Source organism: Pseudopipra pipra, chromosome 5 (genome assembly GCF_036250125.1).
Source record: "Pseudopipra pipra isolate bDixPip1 chromosome 5, bDixPip1.hap1, whole genome shotgun sequence".
NCBI classification, from domain to species: domain Eukaryota; kingdom Metazoa; phylum Chordata; class Aves; order Passeriformes; family Pipridae; genus Pseudopipra; species Pseudopipra pipra.
Window position 1 is genome coordinate 28413124 of NC_087553.1, and position 26480 is coordinate 28439603.

Consider the following 26480-nt stretch of genomic DNA (forward strand, 5'->3'; position numbering starts at 1 on the left):
AACCCCACAACAACCTTCTTTGGGAAATTTTATCTGTTCATGCAGATTAACAAAGGTTTTAATAAAGCATCTCAATAACAAGATGCATGAAAATCATGCTTGGATAAGAGAATCCTAGTTCAAGGACCCATTTTTTTTAGTTATGTTACTTCACTGTGGCAGCAGGTTTAGGAGACCTTAATGAGCCATCTTCAACTCTGGAAACAGCTGAGTGTAGCAATTCAGAACACAGTGTGGGCTGCAAAATTCAACTGAGAAGTAAGGTAAATGCTGTGGGGCTTCACTTATGCTGAGCTCTCAGCCACTGCATAGTCAGCAATTCCCAAGTCAGTGATTTTAAAGATAGCTCTCATATAATTACCCAGTTATATGTAAGCTATGGCTTCTGTCAGGGATAAAAATTGTCCTTAGGTATGGGATGTGTTGCCACTAGCCTGTAGCAGGCAAACATGAGGCAAGAAGTTGAAATGTAAAGGAAGAGATAGTAGCTATTAGTGAGTCCTTCACCCAGCTAAGTGTACTATGGAGCAGTCTCGCTGTTGTCAATCATGATGGTTTTGTTATTTAAAAAAATCACTTGATTTGTGCTTAGATGCAGGTAACTTTTAAGGAAGATCATACAGTTAATAAATCTGTAATTAACTATATCTTCTTCTTATAGCCTCATAATCACAGCAGGGAAATTAACAAAAAATAGTTGTCACTGAATCATTACAACATATCAAACTGTCCCCAAGTTGACCAATCTATTGCAGTATTAGGGTTTTTTTTTTGCTTTCTCAGCCTAGCATCCCTCTCCTGTCACTATGGTGAAAATGAACCTGAAACTTTGTAGTCAGTATATCGGATCACCTCTGCTTGCATTCTTGTGTCTACTTGTATAACAGTGTGTTAGCAGTCATATATATCTAGGAGACAATTCTTGAGAAACCTGAATTGGAAAAAAGAGCCCAGCTGTGATAACATTTTTATGAAAATTAAAATTAAAGCATGTGTCTTTTACCTGGTTTCCAAAATCATCAAATACTTGGCTTGGTAAATAAACTTCGGTTTCTCAGATCATCAGTTTCTGTTTGACTTCAGTAGTCCTCAATATTTAGACACTTCAGTTCTCCAGACTGATACTAAGATTGCAAATATATGTTTTCTTACTTGATGAATTTATACCTTCACTTTTGTGCAGTTATATTCTAGTTATAAGCAAAGCAGTGCAAAGTGGCCACAAAAAGGAATTGTCACACTGCTGGATATACAGAATTGCCTGGATGAATGGAATTTCAAGAGGCTAACCTTAGTTACCCATGCTTCATCACTTTGAAACTCTAATTGATCTGAAGGGTCACACACTAACCTTTCTAAAGACCACTCACACAAATTGCTTCTAACAGAAGGACCAATAATAGAGCTGTATTTCATTTAAGTATGCTTTTTAAACCAGAGATAGCAGGATATAGGGCATTTAAACACATGACCTGAAGTAAAACTCCCCAGGATTAAATATTTTCTGTGATCAAGAAAAATCATCTTAGTTGTGTAGAGAAGAACATATTAATGGAGGGAGTCTCTTATCAGAGTAACTGCAATTCAGTTGGTCTAGAACCAGCTGAAAATAGCTAGAGTCTGTGTAATTCAGCCTAATGTGACACAAATGTTTCTTAAGCAACTGATCATGCATGAAAGCTTTTGATATTGCAGTGCATATTCAAAACCGGTGCTATCTACTATCAGTGCTGAATTTTCTAACCACTAAGACTCAGGCCTGATGTGTTAAGGAGCAGCAGGGTCCAGGTGCCTCCAGGGAGAGAGAGATAGGAGTGAAGTGCACTACCATGGCTGACAGGGCAGAGGCTTCACTAAGCAGAGCCCTGTCTCAACACCCATGAGCAGGGTAGACCTAGAGATCTTGGTGAACTTCAGCCGAGAGCTGATCAACAAGCAAGTTTGTGCTAAGGAGGGTAGGTCTAAATTCAAGCTAGAAAGTCAATACACAGGTCAGGATTGGGTTTGGTGATGGCCAGGAAAGTTCATGATGGCAAGTCCGAGTCCAAGATCATACTGGGAAGTCAGTCCGTGAGTTGAGGTCTGGATACACAGAGCAAAGGACTAAGCACGAAGATGGGCACTGCTTCAGCTTAGCTTTAGCAGGAGCTAGAGGCCTCAGACTGAGCTGAAATGGTGTCCTCAGAAAAGGGGACGTGAATGAAGAACCTTGAAAAGCTGGGCCATTAAAGGCAGGGCCATTAAAGTTTACCAGTGCTTCAGGACCTCACAGCACCAAGCCTGCCAGAGTTCAAGAAGTGTTTGGGCAATGCTGTCAGGCACATGGTGTGATTCTTGGGGCTGTCCTGTGCAGGGCCAGGAGTTGGACTTTGATGATCCTCGAGGGTCCCTTCCAAGAAATTACTGTCTGAATATTCTGTAATGATATATGAATGATAATCAAATATCCCTTAGTTTTCTGTCTATTACTCAAGCAGACAGCATCTCCAAAGACTGTAATTCATCTGTACATTGAATGAGAAGTGAAGAGCCACTCAGAGCTTGTCAATACAGAACACAAAGCACTAGTGTGTATTGTAATGTGAGACGTGCATTGGTTTGGTGGAATAGATCACTGATTAAAGAGGCTTGTGTTTCCATAACAACCTAATAGCTGAATGTTTTCTTAGGCAGCAAGTGGTTTCCCTTCTAAGGAATTTTTTACTTTAGAGAAATTCTCCCATTGTTAACTGAAATTTTGCAGTCTCAGGTTGTTTTACACTATGTAGTCCCCCTTTATGTTTAGCACAGAAAGAGTAGCACAGGCCATGAAAAGAATGAGCAAGAGTCTCACAGTGCCCTGACATGATGACAATACTCCCTGTAAAGAGAGAAGAGTTCTAGCCTTTGTGTACTTCCTTTAATAAAATCTCAAGATTCAGCTTAAAAATAGCTGGGATTTTGTGCCTGTTACTCTGTGTAGAAGTCTATATTTGAACCACTGATTTCTGTGCTAGTGATTAAGAACCTTTTCATTTCCAACCTGAGTGTATTCATGGCCAACTGCAGTCAAGACAGAGTAGCCCTGATTGGCTAGATTGGAAGTCTCCAGTAACTCTTCAAGAGGCAAATTTGGGCAGCCTGTGATTTATTCTGAAAATCTCTTCTTACCCTTATGCATATCTGTTTGTCTATACTGCCTTGTCTTGGTGGCTATAGAACTCCAAATGGTGGTGAAGTGTTGTGTGGAGGTATTCCAAAGGTGTGTTCTCTGTATCACGGTGTGTTCAAATAATTTTTTTTTTATTTCTGTATGTATGCCTCTATTTAAGGTAGTGGGTTCTATAGGAGTCTGGATTATATTATCTATATACAATGCCCTAATAACCTTCCCTTTTTCTGTTTAAGAAGAGGAGAGTGAGATTATAAACATTATAAGAAGAACTGTAGTAATCAAACTGAAAAACAGATACCTTTTTTCAAAGGTATTTAGTCCAGCTGAAAATATTTTTTTTTAATTTAGAGTTTATTTACCTGCTTTTTAGTGAAATTTGCTTTAGGGTGAAAATTAAAAATTATCAGTTTTTCAGCTGTATTTTTAGTCAATAACTTATTAATAGTGAAATCTAGTGCCCATTCTTAGTTATAAGACCTGTACATACTTTTCTCTGCTATTATTTTTCTTCCTTTAACCTATGTTTGAGCCATAAGGAGCTATGGTACGGAATTTCTCAATTTACTTCTTTTAACACGTTAATTTATAAAATTGTAGGGGTCACATTTGGAGCTTCAAGATACAAATCTTTGCCAGAACACTGTATCGGAAACCAAACTAACCTTCTCCTGACTTTCAGTGATGACACATTTTGTAACTGTCATTCCTACTGCCACAGTATAAAGTGCATGCTTCTTCTCAGAAGCTGTTTTGTCTAATGCACTAACATATGTTTACAGTTCATATTTTTAAATTTCTTGTGACATTTTAATAAAGATTAAGAGAGTACTGATGGAAGAGTAAAATATACAATTGTTTTTCTATCTTGCATTTTGCTGGGGAGAGTGTTGCTGATATAGTTGTTCCTATAGGAGAAATTATAGAAATATAATTTATTTTCTGGTTTTGAGTATTTTCTGGTATTTTATAGTTCTGTTTATTTTCTTAAAGTACAAATCCCCCAAAATGTGGTGAGCTTGGAAGATTTGCTTAATCATAATGACATTTTCAGACCTATTTTTGTATTTCTGATATTATTATCATAGATCTGGAATACAATTAGGATGCTTTCTATTAATACTCTATCTCCTAGAGGAGCACAGTTCACCTGTGGTCCTGTGTTAATTACTGTTTTGTTGACAGGAGTTACTAACCTGCTGATCTTGTTGAGTAGGTATTCAAGTGATCTGAGTCTCAGCCGCTGACATATATTCCTATTGTCACTGATGTTAGGACATGTTTTACCGTTAATTTCAGTTGGGATAGATTTTAACTGTATGCATTATCTTCCAGAAGAAGAGTCTTTATTAGAATTAGGAATTGGTCAATTAAATGAGATCAAGAAAAATGTCTTGTACTGTAAGATGAAAAGTGAGGTACTGTATGTGGGAATAATTCCCTTTTCTTCTGATTTTGTCTGAAATCAGTAGGTACCTCTTAAAGGATCTATTACAGTGTTGTAGTTGGAAGTGGCTATAGATGGGTAAGTGAGGTATGCAACTGATTTCTGCCCAGTTAGCTACCTCCCTAAACTCACTTTGTGATAGAATGTTAAAGCTGTGACTCACTCTAACTGTATTTGGATAGGTTTCAGAAGGCGAGTGAGACAGCCTGAGAATTCTTTCTGCAGTGAAGTTTGTTCATAGGTCGTTCAGGTAAGGCAGGTTTCTGGTATTATCCAAAAAACAGGTCCAGGTGATCCATATAGACTTTATGTAGACAGGTCCTGTTCCATATTCTTGACATAGCTGTAGCTTGCTCTCAGTAGATATACCAACAGTGCACTATCTAATGTTTAAAGAAAAAAGCATATCCATGCTTTATTGTTTTGATTTCCTGTACAATGTGGGAATTGGCTTTCTTGGTAGAAGTTACAAAGGGAGAGAAAAAAATAACTTCTGTTGTGCAAAATAAGCACCATTTTCATTAGGGTGTGACTCCAGTTACAAATTTATTAACAGAACAAATAAATAAATGAGAGAAGATGAATGATAGAAAATTTCTATAGCAGTTCGTCCACTGTCTTCTTCCCCTCTAAGCAGTCCTGGGCAGTGTGAGATAAAGCCATAGGTTCCCCTAACACAGTTGTTCCCTTAGTTATTCTATTTTAAACAGAGCAATTTTGTATTTGGACAAACTTGTGTTATAAAATTCTCATATTAATAACTAGAAAATTGAAATCCTCCAGTTTTGTCATTATTTGAGTGGCAAAGCACTGTGTTAAAAAATGATTCTTTGTTATGCTGGGAATAAAAGAAGTTCTGCCTTTTTTTTTTTTGTTTCACTTCTTGTCTTCTGAAAAGATCAGAATTTATCCATCAAAGCTAAAATAAAACTTCATTGTCACAAACTGAGAAGCAGACAGTGAAAGCATTCAGTGATTGCTGTTTTTAATATGCTTTCTTGGCTGATTCTTGCCCATTTAACTGGCAGCTTTCAGAATCCCAAGGAGCATTAAAATAAATTAGATTTATGCAGACTTTTTGACCCATCTGCTACCTGCAGTGGTATTTGTAGGATAAAGAGGGGTAAAACTGTTACCTGTTGTTTCATTTGGGTAGTGCATACTTCTCATGCACATGTATCTGGAACCATACAGTATTAAATTTTTAAAATTATCTCCATTGCAAACATAGACCACTTGAATAAGGTTTATTAACCCAAATGTAATAATTAACCCAAATGTATTATAAAAGAGAATACCAAATTAACTCTATTTATCTGTATTAAGAAAAACTTACAGTTTTATTGAAAAAAGGCAGGTTAATTAATAAGTTCCAGTTTTTCTGAAGTAATGCTTATTTGCATGACATATGTCCCTACCATTTATTATTAATGGTGATCCATATCAGCTATTCCATTATTTCTGATCTCAGGCTGAAAGCTTATAATGACTAAGGTTCCTCCATTAGCTTCCTTTTAGTCTTCTCAAATCTTATCAATATTCCAGATGCTATTAAGAAACAGCTGCATTTGTTGAGATAACTTCTGCTAGATCTTTTAAAATTCTTGGATACAAATTAGATGGATCTGTTGATTAAAAATTTCTAGCTTTAGTAACTTTCTTTTAACATTCCCTTTGGATATTTTCATGAGTATAGTTTCATGGGAAAATATTTCACATCTCTTGGTTTATAATATCATTTCTCCTACCACATTTCTAGAGTAGTATGCCATGATTTCATTTGTTCTCTTTTCCATTTCCCCCACTTCTTTATGTCCTTGATGCAGCAGAGGTCATGCGGAGAAACAGCATTACAGTCATAAAGACTTCTTCAGAATGCATATGCACAGGAGACTGAATTGAGGTTGCACAAGCCACATCAATTCATACATTTCACAGCTCTAATGTACTTTCCTTTAGAACATTATCATTCCTCTAAAAGGTTTTTAGTATATAATTAGGATAATTGCTTCACATCATATGCTACCCTGGATAACATCTTTGATAATATTCTGAACAATGAAATGTTATTCTTAAAAACACTCTGTCATTTTTGAAGTTAGAGCACATGGGGATGACTGACACCACGTGACCAGTTCATTATAAAAAGGCATGCAGGTCTCTCTGCCCATCCACTATGTTCCAGTAAATATGTTTATGTTGTTAAAATAGTTTAATTTTCCAAAGGACTGACTTATATTTTCTCTGCAAACGGAGAGAAAAAGGCTGCTGCTTGACACATGTTAAACATTTTCCAATGTTTCATTGCTTTTTATTTAAATTCATTAAAATACATTTGAAAAAAATTAGCTCTCACAGGAGTTTTGGGCAATTTTTGCAAATGAGTGCTCATCAAAGTGTGTGCATTCTGACCAATGCTCTGTTTCATCCATCTTGGTGTGATTACTGTCTAGAATGATCTCATTATACACTTGACTGCATGCTGTCAGACAAAACCCCTTTTTCAAACCCAGACAATAATTCAAAGGAACATAATTATTTTCAGGTATTTTGCATTTTAAAGCTCACATGCAAATCTATTTAGTACGATTCGAGTTTTTCTTTGTTAAATAACTATTAGTTGCAGCATCCTTTGCAAGCTCTTTTGAGTTAGGGCTGAAATATATATAGATCACACAGAACATATTCCATTCTGGTAAGTAATCCTACACCTCAGAATGCTGCAGAGATTGCTTGATGATTGAGCAGATGTAAGTGATAGTACCTTTTATAAGTGGCAATAATTTAATAGGTGTATGAGAAATAATACTTCTATAAAACTCATCAAAATGCTAATATTAGCAGTGATGGTAAAACTTCATCTTAACATTAATTTGTTTACAGTTTACATGCATCTTTTATATTCTAGAAGAATATGAGCTTGAAATGGATATAGCACTGCATGGAGATTTTCTGTAGGTATTTAGCTAATATTATGTGTCTCCTGATGCACCTGTGCATTTTCTACAAACCATAAATTGATATTTCTACAAAGGGTTTTCATTTTGAATCTTAATCCATATTAGAAGTTGAGAGGAACCAGTTGTCTGGACTTCATACTTTTTGTTCTGTTATATTCAAGACTTTGCACACTTTGCTATTTTGCATTAAGATGAAACTGAGTCCTATAATTTGAGAGATCCAGTGCTCAAGAGTTAGTGCTTTACTTACATCTGTAATGCAGTAAAGTTCAAGTACTATGAAAAAAGCTAAACTGGTTTTCAGAAACACTGGAAATGCAATATAGATATATCTTGAATCACAGGAAGAACTCGGCTGTCTTTTGTGGAAGATTAATTTCTCCACTGTTTGGTCTCTCAATTTCAGATGCTTCCCAACTCTGAATGATTAATTGATAGACACTGCAATATACATATCTGAGGGTCATCTAGACATTCTCAGCTGTTGCTGGAAGTTATGACATTAAAAATGTTCCTCATCTCTCCTGCTCCATGTGTAGTTTTTCAGGTTTTTTTGATATTTTGTATCAAAGGTTGCAAGTTTATTAATACAGTTTATTAGGGAGTATTTTGTGACTTGCTGTAGATGTAGTCTATATGTCTTGTAGCACAATTTTTACTATGTGATTGCCTTTGATTTATGTATTAGCTTTGATGAGTTGTGCAATCCCTTCTATTTCTATGTCCCATATAAGGGCATTTATTTGAGATGTGGAAGATCAAGCTGAGAACCCTGAGTACCAGGCTATATGAGCAACTATATCTGTATCACGGGACATGGGAATTCTGTTCAGTGGTAGGTACATGCCAGACCAAGAAATATGAACTCGATCCCTGCCCTGTTCTGTTAGAATGATGTTGAGTTTCAGCAGGACCCATGAACTTTGTGAGAGAATCAGCTTTGTGGGATACCTGCCCTGCAGTGTTTTTTCTTCCTAGTCTTTCTCGCAAACACACACCAGGACTTCCATCCTGCTCAGAGAAGTATTTCTGATGAAAACGTTCTGAGATATTTTTCCAAAGGACATCAGTTTGGATTAATGGGTTTTTATATGGTGAAAATCATTTGTCAAAAGATTCACTGTGGTTTGGTGGCACTGCTAACGGGCAGATACTGAGGCCTTTGCATCACAGCTGTGCCTGCTACCCTCCCTGCTCTCCATCATTTCTTCTCTTTAGGGATCATCTACTGCCACACAGTTACTGTGCTTTTACATATACTTTAGTGAAGAGTCAATGGCTTTATATGAATGGAATTGGTAACCTTGCTTTCTTTTCTACAGTTCCAGTAGCCGTAGAACAACAATAATACTTCCCTTTACTCACCATCAAATAAGCTATAAAAGATTTTTTGGTTCTTCTGAATGATAGTTTTTAGGAGAGTATTTCTTGTGACTGACTGTGTCAAAATCGGGATATAATTTTAGCTTATATCATACAATCAACTGAATTTTATTTCGGCATTGACCTGAATCAGATCTGAAATTCTATCTTTTACTATGAAAAAAAAAAAAAATCCCATTTCTAGTGTCTTTACTTCTCCAGTAAGTAACAACTTAAATGTGGTAGTTTTGTGAAAAAAGTTTTTATATTTAATATTTTAATACCTTTAATTGTGTTCCATTGGGAACTCACTTTTTAATGGAATGGTATGTTCTATGCAGTTTTTTTAATAAACTTTTGTTTTAACTTTAGTACATTTGGAAAGCAGAAATCTTGGCATAGCTTGCTAAATTTTGTTAAAATCAAAATATTTGTGAAAATATTAAGCAATTGCTAAAATAAAACAATTTTGTACATAATGAACAGATTTATTTGTTTTATTCAGTGTCAGAAATGATTAAAAAATAGAAAAACATTGATTCCTAGTGAAAGTAATCAGTGTTGCATTTTGTAAAAAAATAAAAAAAAATCCTTCCTGTTCTATTTTAAGTTAAATAAAAAACACTCAATTACTTCCATTTTCTCTGCTTCTGTCTCCCTTTCTACATCTGCTAGTCCTGATGGCAGTCTGTAGCTTGCTGCCAAAAAGTTTTCTTCTGTTACTTTACAGGGATTTGATTTTTGTTCTTTTTATACCATTTTCTTTTTGTGCTACCTCAAAAGCAAATTAGAAGTATGTAAGAGATGTAGGATTTTGGTACATATCAAAATGGAGTGGGAATGGATTTGTACTGCCAATCCACAAACATATTGATGCAGCATATCTTTAATAGGAATTAATAATAGAATAATTTGCTACTGCAGCGGGATATCTAACTAGTCTTTTCCTTTTTTTACTGATATGTCTTCAAATACTGCAGATTTGGAAGAACTCACATGAAAGAATATTTTAACAGTCAGTTGCTTAATTGTTTTCCAAAAGCAGGAGAAGTCTTGAGAAGGACCATTCCAAATTTTTTTGCTCCAGAGCAGGGTTCTTTCTGTAATACAGTATATCATTGTATGTAGCAGTAACTGTTCTAGGTGATGATATTAGATGTTATTCTGTTAGTAAGAATATGCCTTCTGGTCTAGCTCCAGCTGTTCACTCCATGTCCTTTCTCTTTCAGAAATCATTCCCTCCATGCTGGAAGATACATAAATAGTGCAGCACAATTAAAACCATTTTCTTACCAGTAATACAGGATTTGAAACTAAATTTTTTTTCTAAGTGCATTTCCATTATTTTTACATCTGTTTATATCGTACATTATGCTGAAAAGTTATAAGAACTTTCTGTGAATATTGTGCAAGTAAAATTTGAAAAAAACACTTTTTTCTGATCAATTAAATAAGTTCTCACCCAACCTGTAATAACTTCAACAGGGATTTGCTATTAATCAATATAATGAATGTGTTAAATGCCTTGTGAAGTCATTGCAAACAAAAAGCAATACATTTTATAAATTACTTGTCCAACTGCTAGATATCAACCTGATAAACACAGTGTGGAATAAATTTGTGATGCATGTTCTAATGGAATAATGGCATTTGCACTAGGAAGCTGTTAGTGGCTAGGAGTTCTGGCAGTAAGTGACAGGACTAGTGTGAATCCTGCCTTTTGTTTTAGTTAAATTCTTACCTGTATTCCAGTGGGATTTAATTGTAATTCTTTGATGTATTTTAAGAACTTGATGTTAAGAAAACTTGTCAACTGCCCATATTTCCACTTAATTATAATCCCTCTTTGTTTCTGTCCCACTGTCCTGCTATACTCCTCCTTGTCTGAATATACTGATTTGGCTCTATATCAAACAAGTGGGCCAAAGCTGCTTGGTCTAGAAATTGAGATTTATTCCTTTGCTATCAATAGCAAAAAAAAATAGCATACCTCTTCAATATATGCAAAGTTTGTGCTATCTTTATCATTCCTTTATATAGTTAACAGCAGCTCTCAAAAATTCCATGGTATATCCAAACTCTATATCTGTGGTGACTGTAAGAAATGTGGTAGGTTGTATTAGTGGTAACACTTAATGGGAAGAATTTTAAAAAATCTGCAAAGCTAGCGTGTGGATCTTAGAGAACCTAAAACCAAAATAAGAAAACTGTGACAGTAGTGAAATTAAATATGCTGAAGTGTCGAGAAGATTCTAAACACTCAGAGCAGAAGTTATGTAAATCCTGCTTTGTCAGTCAGAAGGTAAGCTTAATAATGTCTAAATATATAACAGTGTTATAACATATAATTTCATCTAAATTGCAGAAGATAGAAAATAAATTAATGCTGGAATATTAGTATAAAGGGTAGAATCTGAGTGTTTTTCAGAAGAAAATGCTAAGTATAAATAAAATACATAAAATATGGCAAAATTGTTTTGGCATATTATAAAAGAGATTATTTGGACATTAAAAAATACAAAGTTTCAGGGGTTTTTGAGTTATTAGAAACTCTGATGCTGTAGTGCCACAGATTAGCTGTTAATGGTTGGAAACTGCATTATGATATTCCAGAATTATCCACAGTATTTCCTTTATCTTTCTCAAGTCATTTGGGCGTCATCAGAGCAATATATAAGACTAGTTAGCTGGTCCACTCTGGTACAGATGTTTCAGTATTCCTTTCAGATTGAACAGCAAAGACTTTAAAGATTCCCTGAGTTTTGGCTGCGTATTGTACACTAGCAAACTAAACACCATTTCTGCCTCTCAGGCTTAAAATTTTTGTTTAGCTCTTTGACTTTGGGGCTCTGATAAAGAGCTTTATTAATAGATTGATACTTCAGAAGAACTGAAGCTCATGAAAATATAGTTTTTCCACTAATTGCTTTTCACTGCAGCTGTAGGTAGATAAATATTGGAAGGTTTATCTTCAAGCCTGCTTAAATTATTTACTAACTGAGCTTGATCTCTGGGGTGTATGGCTATCACCAGTATTATTTAAATTATTTGAGTGTATTTATTCTCACCACCTTTTGTGATTTGTATTCTGAAATAATTTGAGCCTAATTCATTAATCATCTATTGCATTTGTAATAGTAGAATGCTTTTTCTGCACAGCACAGTTTGGTTATTTATTTGGGTTATAGCAGAAGCTTTATGATATATTAAGGTATGCATATGACCAGATGCAGTGGTCTCTCACTGATAAGTGAAATTTAAAAATAAGCACAGACATCCCCAATATGTACCATTCTTTTTTTGGGTGATTTTTTTTGTTTAACAAGGCTACTAGGCAATCCAGTTTTTAGTGAATGGCTTAAATAAAAAAAATATTTGGCACCTGTAACTATACCCTATGCTTTTCATTTAACTTCCAGAAATATGATGCCTACATGCTGATCCAGACAAATGTAGAAATCTATGAAATATCTGTCATAGACAAGTGTAACCATTTCACTACAAACCTTTTAAATATGGAAAAACAAACAAAAAAGCCATTACACACCGAAAAAAAAGGTAGATGGCAACTGTGTAGCATTGTTTTTGAATGCTCAATTAGACATCGACAGCTTGCAGAGACAGTCTCAGAAGGTTACTCAGGAAATGGTGGAAATCACCCATCATCTCTCATTAGTACTTAATGAGAGATGTTTTTCCAGACAGTTGACTGGTATTACAAGGGTTATGCAAGCTTGAAGCAGTTCCAAAGTTCTATTTGTGCAGGTGGGTGATTAGAGGAAATAAAAAGTTGATAATAGTCATACCCAACTCTCTTGGATGATGCAGAAACAACTAAGCAGACCCCCTGCTGCCACTGGAATGCACTTCACTGGTAATTAATTCCAAATACAATCCTGAAATAGCTGCCACATCCAAGATTGGGTCAGGTATAGCTTTTAGTGTTCAGCAAGACAGTTGCAGATATATATTTACAGTCCTACTCAGAACAATGGTTATTCAGGTTTAAGTGTGTGGAAACCAAGCAAATTCAAAAGAGCAAATTCAAACAGCTGAGTCCAACTGTTCTCTCTCTGCATCCAGTGTAGCTACCTACTGATTCTGTTATTCAGTATTCCATCTGTTCTTTTGAAATGTCTCTTGTAATGTTTGTTCCTTGAAATCCTGAAATACATGATTGTCCTTATCTATAGTTCCTAGAGTTATGCCATGTTTTAAGTTTAGTCAAAACAATTTTAAAGCTGAATCCTATGCTATGGAAAATTGCCTAGTCCCTCAATCGAGGCTACTATGTAACATGAACATTTTTGTTATCTGCCTGACAAATAGGAGATTTTCTAATATTTTCCTGGATTTCTGTATAAACTGCTTAATTTACTGTCTACAATTGCTGTGAATCTTTGCAGTGGGTCCACCACTTAGAGGAGACACCATTTTTTTCACACATGCTATCCAAGAGGTCTTAAACATGGCATGCCTATATCAAACCAGGATGATTCCTACTATTTTGTGACCTACTCTATTCAGTTTTGAGTCTTTGTTAGTTCTTTTCTACTTGTTGCCTTGGGCTCCTGCTTTGTAAATTTTCTGCTGCTGGAATCCAGCAGCCAAGATTGACCCATAATGAATGGACTGAGCCCAAGTAGTGCTGTCCTCATACAGACACACATACTGTTTTAAGTCTTTTACTGAAATCTGTCCATGGGTATGTTTTAGAGTAATGGGGTGGTTCTCCTTGCTCTGCCTTAGAAAGGGATGTGTTTTAATGAGCCCTCTGTAAGCTTCAGGGTTCAAATTCTTTTTATCATAGAGAATCGGATTTTCATGATTCTTCATGTGGACCTATCTCTCTCTCACTTTTAAGTCAAGATCAGCAGCAATAGGAAAGATTCCCTGAGGCATAATCAGGGCAAGTTTCTTGGTCTTCTCCTCAATATGAGGATATCAGCATATCCCTGATAAAACTTCCATATATTTGATTGTCACAGGAATCAGAAAATACTGTTTTATGACTCCAGTGTGATTAGAAGTGGCAATTCTTCTTTCATTCCAGTTATGAAGCTTATAAAAGGACTTGATGATCATTCCCCCTTTATTGAAAAGCACTAAAACCTGCTCCTAATGGTACCACACATTAATGTGGACCTACATTAGTGTATTAATTTCTTAATGAGTCAGTGAAACTAGCCATTCTGGTGGCTCTGTCCTCTGCAAGGAGATGTATGTAAATTCAGTCACTGGTAACTGATCCTCCAGGAATAGTACTATTTCCATATTATCTCCTTTTGTACGTTTCCAAGGTTTCTACTGTGGTGATGATTGATTTCTGTCCAAGACAGAAGATTAACATTGCCATATTCTTTTCAGAGCTGTTTGCCTTCATGTAATACATTTGATGTTAAGAGGACGTATAACATGTACAGACAAAGGCATTCCAGCATTTTTTAATAAAGACAGATCCAAGGCCATTGAAATTGCCAAACTGGATAAGAGTTTCCGTAGTAGTTTTCTAATAGTCTAGCAAATTGAGTCTGCTATAATTGATCAAACTTAAGTCTGTCTTTATACCACACTAAAAAGCATTTTGAGCCTCGACAACACCAAGCTATGTGGGCCTTTATTCACATTTTTTGCTTTATTCTGATGCTGGGGTGTCCAAAACAGATGCAGGATTTTGACCTACCTTCAAGTAGTTTGAAATATTGCATGAAATATTCTACAGGGAGCAGAGCTTGAGGAAGTTATTTGCTAGTAATAGGGTGCCTTTGGAGTTGTTGTCTATTTATGTGTGCATATGTATCTATATATATTTATGCATATGTATATACATGCATAATAATTTTCCACGCTTGTCTTTTTTCTCTCCCAGATTTGCAGTGTACAAATCTGTTCAGGCCCTGAGGTTTTATTATAATGCTCTACAAGGTCATAATGATTAGCCTTTGTGCTTTAAGTGTTTTGTTCATGACTAATATTATATTTTCAGATGTTTTAGAATTTGGTATATATATTTAAACATAGCATTAGATGTGTAGTATATAATGTGGTTCTAGGTTATTACTGGTCTATACCTCTAAAGTTAAATACACGTTTCTTCCCCTTTTATAGCAAATTGTAAATCTGAGCATATAGTATTTAAGTGACTCCACAAATAACTGGAATATGGAAATAAAATAGGCAGAGTATACATTTGAATTTTGGCTCAGAGCACTGGATGTGAATATAAAATAAATCATCATCCACAGTTACTATTCATTGCTTCAGTCACAGGCTGGTTTTGGAGCACATAAACTAGACTCCTTTGGATCTGAAGTTCCATTTCAGGTGGTCCTTCTGGAAGCTGTGAGGATCATATATGGTGGGGGTGTTTGATAGAATAAATAAGAATGATGTGTAGTGCTAAAAGTTAAAAGCCACATGTATTCTAAATAGAAAGTCATGCAGATGAACTGCTTTTGATCTGCTGATCCATTGCCATTACACTAAATTGTAGAAATAACTGATGTAATAGCTAATACAGACATAACTGTAGATTTTGATAAGGATCCTAGCATGTTTCTGTAATGAAAGTAGGAAAATAGATTAACTGTGTTCCATTTGAAAGATTTATTTCTGAGGTGAAATCTAATTATATTTCTGGAATATGGGCTGCCTCTGGCTTTTGATATTTTGCTTCCTGAGATGTGGTAAGAAGTGTTCTGGTTGGTATACTTGGTATCTGCTTGATAGTTAATATTGTGGCATTGTATACATACAGTACCTTTTCTCTGAGTACATTGTGAGAAAAAGTATTTATTAAAAAAGTTGCAGTGAACAGTTTGTCCTCACAGAACATGGAGAGTGGGATGAAAATGCCGATGAAACACTTGTTGAACTGTGGTGTTATGGTCTGTTACTATCCACAAAAGCCATTTTTCCCTATGCAGTGTTCTGTGTGAAAGAAGACATGAAACTGAGTACTGATGGCACACAGGACAGGAAAAGGCAAAATTCCCAGGGCTTGATTTTTTTATCATTTCAGTTCAATAGTTAATATTTTTATATTTTTGCCTGACATCTTAGGATATACTCCTGGAATAACACCTTAGTTTGCTCTTATAATATACTAGAAGAAGAACACATTCACTTTTACCTTGCTCTCTCCAGACTCAAATCTGAGCGATGCAGTCACCATATCCATGAATCAGAGCTCCTTGCACTCCCCTCTTTTGTTGAAATCCTGTTATCCCATACACTTCAGAAAAAAAATTACCATAATTATTTTACCATGATGGTTAAAAAATCAGTATTATTAGATAGACATATATAACATATTACATAATTTGTTTTCATTTTATTCAGAAATTGTTCTTGTACTGAAAAACTGCATTGTGAATGAATCACTGAGTACTTATAATTTCAATGATAGTAGACCCATCTTTTATTCCTGTGAAGGGATTGGTTATGATGTTAATTCTTATATAATATTTTTTCTGTGAGACCTGAGGTTAGTGTGCACTCAGAGCTAAACATTTTTATGACCAAGATAACTATGCTTACATTAATTAGGCTTCACTAGTATTGAACTAGATAATAGATAAAACAACAATAGATTTTCTGAGATTTTCTGTTTTCTTGATGCTTCCTTCCTCTTTTAACATTATCATAAAAAGGTCCTGTAAAAAACTAAATATTTCGCATATGAAGTGACTTAAAAACTCTTGAATTTGTAAATTAAAAAAATAATTATGTGAATTACTTCTTATTCAATGCTATTCAATTTCTATGTATCATTTTCCTGTAAGAATATATAAAACAATTGTTGGTGAAATGTTGGAATCACTGGAAAAAGCCAGTGTTGTGGTTTAAGCCCAGCCGGAAATTAAACACTGCACAGACATTTGCTCAGCCACTCTCTCTCCCTCCCAGTCCAGTGGAATGGGGAGGAGAATCAAAGTAAAACTTGTAGGTTGAGATGAGAACAGTTTAATAATAGAAAATAAAGTAAAAATACAGTAATAATGGGAAATGATAATGATAATAATAAGTGAAAAAACAAATTATGCCCAATACAATTGCTCACCATGGGCTGGCCGATGCCAGACCCCCCTTTCCCAAACCCAGATCGGCCCCACTTCTGAGGGGTAACTCCCCCCAGTTTCTATACTGGGCATGATGTTCTTGGTGTAGAATATCCCTTTGGTTAGTTCAGGTCACCTGTCCTGGCTGTGCTCCCTCCCAGTTTCTTTTGCATGCCTCCTCACTAGCAGAGTATGAGACAAGAAAAAAGATCTTGGTCTTAGGACAGATGTGACAAACGTGACTTAGAGAAAACGCAAAACATCAGTGTGTTATCGACATCATTCTCATTCCAAATCTAACCACAGCAATCTAACAGCTACTGAGAAGAAATTAACTCTATCCTAGCTGAAACCAGGACAGCCAGTAAAAGCCTAATCTGGGTTTCTGGGTTTGGTGGCATTGATTTAATATTATGAAGTTCTAGTGTAGCTGAAGTCAAGGCAGAGGTTTATGTGTTGCTGTAATTTAAATAATGCTAGAGTTGCTTGAGATTAAAAGGTTGTTAAAAAGTGGTAGGAACAACCTGACCTTCAGCTTTTAAACAAGTTGTGTGAAGCACTAGTGTGACCATTGCTGTGAATATTGAGTCTGCTCCTCCTGTAAATATTTAAAAAATTAGGAAAAGTAGCAAATAGAATGTCAAGAGACATCGAGATTTGGAAATTAAGATTAAGATGTGGAAACCTGTCTAATCCTGTGAGAAATTTAAAGAATCACCATCTTCTTTCATATGTCCGTGAGATGGTTAATAATAAATGAGATTGTAATTACATTGTAACACTTTCTATCCTTTAAATCTTGTATGCTGAATCAATCAATCAATCAATCAATCAATCAACCAACCCACAAACAAAGGAAATTAGTAAGGTTTTCCAGGATGTAGATCAGCATAGCAGTTTTCATAGTCCACATTACATGAGTCCAGTTGATCCAAAACCTGAGTTCTTCTAACCTTTAAAAAATCATTTTGGTTATTGTGGACATAGAAAACATAATGTAGTGTATTATCCTTGTTCTATTCTGTTTCCTTTGCCCTGAAACAAAGGAAATGGAGAATGGCAAGTCGTCATTAACCATTTTTAAAAATCAGAATAAACTGCAATTACATAAACCTTGTGACAGTTTCTCATGTGTGATGGAGGCAGGAAGGAATATTGTTAGAGCATGCTGCAGTTCATTAATTTTTAGCTGCTAGATATCCCTGGAGCCTGGTGTTATCTGACTTATACAGAAGCATCTTCTAGTTTGTTCCAACTTGAGCCAGGAACTAGAAAAGAATGACAGCCATAAATACTTCCCTGTTGTCTCCTTCTATAGCACCTATCAGAAACTCAGCAGGAGAGCTAATCTTTTCTGAGTAAATTTGGTAGTTTCTCAAGTTTCTAAGTTCCTTTTCCCATTAAATGTTCCCCTGAAACTTGCAGTATTGCCATTATGGCTACCAAAAGGGGAAAAAGAAGCTTGCTTTAGTTTTGTTATCAAAGAAAGAGAAAATTAAATTATATAATTTAATTACAAAAGAAAATACATTTAAATATATATTTTAATGAAACTACGAGTACTGTATACATAAACAGACAAGTCCTCCAAATTGGTTGCAGGAACTTATTTGATGGTGATATTGTCTCTCTGATGGAGACCCAGGTAATAAATCATTATTGGTTGCCTAATGGGAAGATCCTACTGTGAAAATAAACAGCTGTCCACAATAAAGAAATTGTTTACAAGGAACCATTACATGTCAGACACTTATCCTGTTGAGAAATGAGGGAAGGCATGAAGTACTGAGCAGTTGGATTTTTTTTTCTGGGTTGTTTATTTCAAAGAAAAATATTTGGCTTCTTTTTGCAAAGTTTTATTATTTTTAGATTCTAAAACATGATCCTTTTTTTTCTTTTTGTGTTGCCACTTAATTTTGTTTGGAAGGAAAGACTGTAACTACTCTTTTCTGAGGTTGCTGCATATTGTGTACGTTGCTGAATTGGTTATGGTTGTACTCACACACTGTAGTTGGAGAATTTCTTCTTCTCCACTTGTCTAGTGGACCATATAACAGCCCTTCCTCCCCTCATGAACGACTTCAAATAAATTTCCCTTCCAAGAACATCATTCCCAGTCAGTTTGATGCCACTTGTGTGGGACTGTATTTACGGGCAAAACCTAGTCTTCAGTGAGCTAGCATTGAGCAGGGTCAACAAGAAGTCTTTCCTATGCAAAGACAAAAATCTTGCTCTTATAACTTGATCCCTCTATTAACCTCTTAAAGTGTGGTTAAATTGAGCTGAGGTGATTATTGAATAAACTGGTGGGCAGACAACTGTATTTGTTACCAACAGTACTAGTCTGTATTTCTCTCTGTCCTTTGAGTGATCCATCTTTGAGATACTTCTGCATCTGCAAGGCTCCCTGATTTCACTTGCAAGGCTTTCGTGTGCTAAATAGCTCAAGGGCAGCTGTGCTAAGCTCACCCAGGGAAATAGTAACAGAAAGGGCCAGGGACTGCTGAAGTAGTTTGCAGAAGAGTTTGTGCTCTTTATAGATTTAGCTGTTTGTCAGAGACAATAATTCTGTTTGTTTCTCGCACTAGTGAGTAAAGAAGTGCAGTAAGTACACTTAGCTAGACTCATGTGGAGCATTTCTCACTCTAGAATGTACTTCTTACCTTCCAGATGGTGCCTGTATTCCCACATTTCTTGACAGCAGTATAGTCTCTTGTTTAATATTTGCCCAAGCACAGTGGAGAACTCTCTTAAAGCGACTCTCTTAAAGCAGCTCTCTGATTCCTAAGTCAGGAGATTCATGGATGGTTATCTATTGATGAGTCTCTCCACAGAGTGAAAGAAGATAATATTTCATATTCTGGAGCAAAAGAGGCTGAGACTTTCAGCTCAGCTAAGGTGCTACTAACACTTCATCCTCACTATGAGATTTTCAGAGTATGGCAAGGCTGTAGGGGGTCTCCTCTTGTCAAATCCCTATCCTTCCTTTGATGAGCTGGGCTTTCAAATCACAGAATACTCATTTACATGGTGCACATGACCAGGTTTAAAGTTAGGGATCAGGTCAGATGGGAAGGCATAAGAGGGACTTAAGGCTTTCTGAAATGCTATCAAAAATCTTCCACATCAGGTATGTTATTATGAGGATTTACCGTAAGTTCCTTTCTAAGACTGTGTAAAAATTGTTTTGACTCATTGTATTAACACATATTTACTTCAGATTCAGGATTTCTGTGCACACTTGCAATGGTTCAGGAAGAACTGATCTGTGTGTTAAGACTGCATACCTAAAGGACTGGCAGTTTTGATGAGATACTTTTTAAAAGAGTTGGACTTGTCTTTCTGCGACAGGGAGGGTGACTGTCAGATGTCAGGTAACACCTGTGGTTATCTACAGGATGTCTCCATTCTCGATGTCTGCCGAACTGCCATCTGAACTTTTGTTTACACTTTCAATAAGTGTAATGGTATTGCTGAAACATTCGAGCCTGATGTTATTTTAGAAGTAATTTGTCAGTCTATATTTGATTAGAAACTTTACACAGTATTTCTGCAGGAAGTGTATCTTAGAATCATCCATGCTATGAAAGTATCTGTAAATTGGAAAGACCATCAAGTCTACACTCTTGAAACTATTCCTCTTTATCTTATGTTAATGTAACTGGATATTTCCTTCCATTCGATCTCTCTTTTACACTTCCAAGAATTCTTTCAGGTAGTAGGGAGAAGCTTCTGTCACGGCTTTCACACAGAGGTGTTTCTGACTTGTGCAGATGGAGGAGCTTATTCTGCTTACCTGCAGAAGTTGGTCAGGCAAAAATTCTCCAGCTTAAGAGAACTGCTTTTGCTTATTGGTGTTTGGGTTCTTCTGGAGATGATTTGTCCACAGAGTGGAAGCACATGTTGGAGAACCATCGTAATCACAAGTAAATTACCTTTCTTCTGTGAACTCTGCATGTTGTCAGTTGAGGCCCACACACGTAAGATTTGAATGTAATCATTGTCTTAAAGCAGAGCCACAGCTGTTACAGCACATTTAGGAACATGAGCACATGTCTTTGTGATTGACAAAGAAAGGTAATTGATAAATTCACAGACACTGTAAAGACCACCATAGCCATGCACAGGCAATGGCATTTTCCCCAGAATCTGAACTAAAGCATTTCTTTACTGATACAATTCTAAAGGCATGAAGTAATGTGGAGTTTTCGGCCTCCTGCTAAGTCATTCTGGTGCTCAGCTACAATCACAGCTTGGAAGCTATTTCGTAGTCCTCTCTATACTCTGATCTAATTTTCACTAACTTTACATTGATCAAAAAGCACTAAGAACATTTAGAGAAGGTAAGAATGATATTTTAAGTCCTTTTAATGGTCCTTCACAGTGCCATAAAATGGTAAGAGCAAAATATGTCCAGACAGCACTTTTCCATGTACATGCACATGTTTGTAGACATTTTTAAGCCAGCTGTACGTTCTCTAGCTGAGATACTGTTGGAAAGGTAGCTAGTGCAGTGCAGAGCTCTATGGAGGATGCAAATTTTAATTGAGAAACTGAGTATATTTTCATGTAATTAATATTTGCTGGTCAGTTACACTGATCACAGTGTTCAGGAAAGTTGTTGATGATGGCTAGTAGCATGCTCTAAGTTGAATATGTGTTTATATAACATGTTGGACTGGGTTGTATGTGTTATGGTTTAGCAGGATGAGGTAGGAGTTGCATTATAAATTTCCCTTTCAAGTCACCCCTGTTGTAGTGATAGTACTTGGATTCAGAGTTGCTAATGCAAGGTAATGGAAGTAAAATATTTGTGCTTAGTTTCTACTTCATTTTGTTTAGGTACTGAGAGAATGGTGTATCTTGCCTTAACATAGAATGAATGTATGCATTGACAAAATAAGTGTAGAGTTGCAATATATTCCTTAGCAAATATATTTAAATTATAATAGGTTTTGTAAGTTGAAACAGTGTTCTGTTTTCAAAATTACTTTTTATTTTAAAATGTATGAAGTATTTGTAAGTTCACATAAATTTTATTTTTGTTCACAGATAATGCACCTCAGGTAGCAATTACCGCACCAGGATCTGGTAACCATAGAAACAGCTCTACAGGCCCAACACCTGACTGCTCTCCTCCATCACCAGACACTGCACTTAAAAACATAGTGAAAGTTATACGTCCTCAGGTAGGTGCTCACCATAAGCATCCTCTCATTAGCTGTAATTTTTGTTTTAATAGCAGGCTGTGATGCATGCGTTCTAAGAGGGTGTTATTGCTTTACGCATGCAAGTAGGCCAAAGACAGATAAACAGAACACAAAATATGTTTTGCATTTTAGAAGCAATCTTGATAGCAGGAGAAGATAAAATATTTTATGAATGAGCCCGAATGTACAGAGAGCTAGCAGTACATTTTTCTTGTAGCACTAATTATGAAGTCCTTATGCAATATTTTGCAATTTTACATACTATTAGTTTTCTTTCCAGTATATGTTCTGATCTTATCACTATTAATTCCATATGGCTTTTTCAGGTTTACTTTCCTCTTTCTGCATCTCCATTTACATGAACTTACAATGTTTCATAACTTCTTTAGTTTACCTTCCCATATAGTATTTTTTTCTCAACTTTCATCCTTCCCAACTATCCATATTTCTAATACTGTTTGGGAAACAAGATGCATAATTTGTTGGAAACCGGAGTGCTCCTTATGATTCTTGAAGGACTGCAGCCTTTAAAAATAAAAACTTTACAAGAAATACATTGTAGACCTTGATTTGGTGGTATAGAGGTAATTAGCACAGAGCAATTCATTTTAGAACCACAGGATCATGGGATAACATAGGTCAGAAGAAACCTTGGGGGGATCTAGTTCCTTGTTTAAAAAGGTGTGACATTAGGTGTGCCAAAGCTAGCTGTGACAACTGCATGATTAATTGAATAATTGCGAAACTTTTTGGTGTGAACCAAAAGAACTTCTATTCCTCTTCTACCAATTACTGGGTTCAAATGCAGCCATCTCTTCTTTATTGCTGAGCTGCAACTGAGCCACTCTGATGCTAGTGATGTATCATCAGCATGTCACTGGCATTTGTTTTACTTGAGAAGTAAGCTGACAGATACATGATATTTTCAGAAGAATTATATAGGACAGATTGTTTTGGTACCACACAACTGTTACAATGTTGGAGGTGAATCTTCCTTTCAGTACTCATTGGAGCACACAGTTCAGCAAGTCTTGCACAGTTGAAGGTAATCAATCACTAGGTGTACTAGCCATTTGTGTCTAGGAGCCCTTGAGTTTCCTATGGCTGACACTGTCACTGCACAATAATTGTAGTGACTGGCGGGTGCAGACCGTCCCTCTCTTGACACTACTGTAGTTTGGGTTCCACATTCTGGTTTAAATCTAGATCGCAGGAGGTCTAAAATAACAGTTTCTTCTCCTTTTTTCTTTTTATAGTTGTTTCTCACTTTGCTTGTCCCTGTAGTGTCTCTGTCCCTCCCACCCTACATCAGTATAGTACTGAAATGCCTCCTTCCCTCTGAGCTGTTTTTTATAGCAAACAAACAGAAAGGTATTGGAATATTGCTGGAACAAGCTGTTGTGTGATAGCTTATTGAAAATAGCATTTAAAAAGCTGTTTCCATCATGATATTACCAACAGATGGACCCAGAACACTGAATGGTGATGTTCTCCTGCTAGTTAACTCAGATTCTGGGGAGCTATTTTCCAATTTAAATCATACCATACTGACTCCCAGTGTTCTCATCGTTTTGCAGAACAAAAGCGAGCTGTGTGATATATGTGGTCAGAATTTTACCACATTTTCTAAAATGTCTCTTATGTGGCCCTATATATGGCATGCTTTCTATACAGAAAACAGCAGAAAGGCACATGTAGACTAGTGCATAATATATGTTGTAAGTCTATGTGCTAATACACGAGAAGTTGGATACACTATAGCATTCAGATGCCACTATGCTTCTCCTTTCTGCATGTGTTTAATCCACATCCACTCAGTATTCTTCTTTGTTTTTGTTTTTGTTGCTTATCTGATCACCTTCCCCCAAGATCCTAACTCCAGAATTTAGACAAAGAAGTTGTAGATATTTGCAATGTGCTGTTTGCTAACTGCTAGTGTTAATTCTGCCTGCATATTTAATTCCTTTATTCCATTCAATTACATGGCAAGCTCTTTGAAGGTTAGCACAATGGGATTCTATTCCTGACTGACCTCTCACCACTCATGTAAAACTAATGAATAGTGTTACACAATGTATGCAAAATAATTAATTTTCTGTTGGCTGCCAGGGCCTCTTTGCATTTTTCTAGCAAAATGAATGGATTTTGAACAGATCTAAGCCAGGGATAATATAAATGTCCAAAACAGCTGTTATTCCTTTCCCATTTCATGTCCAGCAGATCCAGCACAGGAAAGTGCCAGTGAAAGGCAGAATGGGAAACTCTCCAGCAGCCAGTTTTGCACTAGGCAGGCTTTGGCAGCTTGGATGAAACTGCCAGGGAAGTCTGACCTTTCAACCCTTATTTTTATTTTAATTTATAACCTTATCTTTCCTGAAGAGTTGTACATGTAATGGTTTACTAGCCGTGAGGAGAGACACTGTGTTTCTGTGTAACCAGGACAAGAGGACATAGTCTTAAGCTGTAACCAGGAAAGGTTTAGATTCGACATTAGGAAGAATTTCTTAACAGAAGGGATGATTAGACATTGGAATGGACTGTCCAGGGAGGTGATGGAGATGTCTGGTAAAATCAGACCATCTGTGAAGGTGTTTAAGGAAAGACTGTACATGGCACTTAGTGCCATGGTCTAGTCAACATCCTGGTGTTCAGTCATAGGTTGGACTCAATGATCTCAGAGGTCTTTTCCAACCTAATTGATTCTGTGAACTAGCAGCAAAAAAACCCAAAGATTCTTTCCTCCCACCAGTCTGGTGAGGACAGGTGGTGGCAGAGAGGGGAAAAAGAGAATTCTGAAGTTTGAAGGCAGAGGTGGGGATCATTCTATCTCTCTGGCCTTTTCCTTCTAGGAGTGTGTGCCAGCTCATGTGATGGCAGGGCATATATACAGGCTTTAGCACATGACAGATTTTGAAGATGCTTGTATGAATATGGGGTTTAGCACAGCGCAGTGCCCTCTCCTCACAGACCAAGTGCATCTTGTGGGGGCCCCTGTCAGCTACATGTGCTTCATGGGGTCCCTGAAGAGGAAGGAGGCTGTGATGCTGCACTGACAACCTACAGGGTGAAAGTACCACAGCTGGGAAGTGTGAGACAGGAACAATCTCATACACAAAGGGTGGATCATGGGTGTTAAGAGATTCCTCAGAGCAGACTCAAAACTTGTTTTTTTCATTTTTCTTTCTAGTTCTCTCTTAACCTGGCCCTAATTATTCCCTTCTTATATAAAAATACATGGTATCCCAAGACATGGCTGGGAATTTCTACTTTCCCTCAACCTTTCACTCACTTTTCTGAAAATTTATCCTTTCTTCAATTAATTATGATTAATTTTGAGATGAGAAACCTGCAATTTGTTGTGACCCACTGCCTGTCCCTTATGAGATCCCATTGCTCTCTACAATCTATTTTAAACTCTCTTTGGATGTGTCTCAACTGTTCAATTCAGTGTAATATTACTAAAACTGAAGGCATTTTAATGGAAATGGTTTATCTCCCTGGCACAGTGCAGTACTCTGGAGGGATACTAACAGCTCTCAGAAGCAGTATTAGGTTCAGTGCCACTGTGCCACCCACCTGTACTACCTTCAGTCCTGAAAATGGCACAGTATTTAACAGTATTTGAGGGATCTGTGTACTCTTTTAGTTGTGCATCTTAGCTAAGGCTTTTACTTCTGCTCTAGCATTTTGCAAATATATTTCTTATTTTCAAATTTTCCCCATGGCGAGTCTCTAAAAAGAAGGGTTTGTTGAAAAGTTGCATGTATGCAGAGAAGAAGCAAACAGAATGTAGCTCAGGTTTTTAATTGCTTGATCTTTTTTTTCTGGATTGTCCAGACAAGACTTACTAAGTTTTTAGCTCATGAATTGCTAGTTAGTGAAGACTTTGAGAAAATAATACACTTTCAGGTTAAAGATACATGCCTCTTTGGAGTATACTAACAGCACATGGGATCAAAAATGAGATGTGGTAGGAGACCAAGTAGGTAAAGTCTCTCTCAAATTTTAACTCAGTTACGTTAGTACATATAGTCAAATATAACTTATCAGACTGGAATTTTAGTAAGTGATAGTAAAATTGAACTTGTTCTATCACAGTTCCTCTAGCTCTCAGTTTGGATGAAACCTGAACAAAGTTGGGCTACTTGTGATGCTTCATGTATTTTTTGTATTAGCTACTCAGTTTAGTGAGATTCTCCTTACTTATTTACTTGTTCAGCTCCATTTGAACAAATAAGCTATATCCATAGAGGAAGGAAGACAACTTTTTTTCCCTAAGAGACTGTTTCT

The 26480-nt window shown here is 36.3% G+C and overlaps 1 protein-coding gene across 5 annotated transcripts in view; it reads left to right on the plus strand.

The window, feature by feature from the left end:
* ANKS1B (ankyrin repeat and sterile alpha motif domain containing 1B) overlaps window positions 1-26480 on the plus strand; it is a 420219-nt gene that overhangs the window by 122500 nt on the left and 271239 nt on the right. For all 5 annotated transcript variants that reach the window (XM_064655362.1, XM_064655363.1, XM_064655364.1 and 2 more), the window contains one exon: window positions 22033-22169. In XM_064655362.1, the coding sequence (XP_064511432.1) occupies window positions 22033-22169 (137 nt within the window). The remainder of the gene's footprint in view (window positions 1-22032; window positions 22170-26480) is intronic.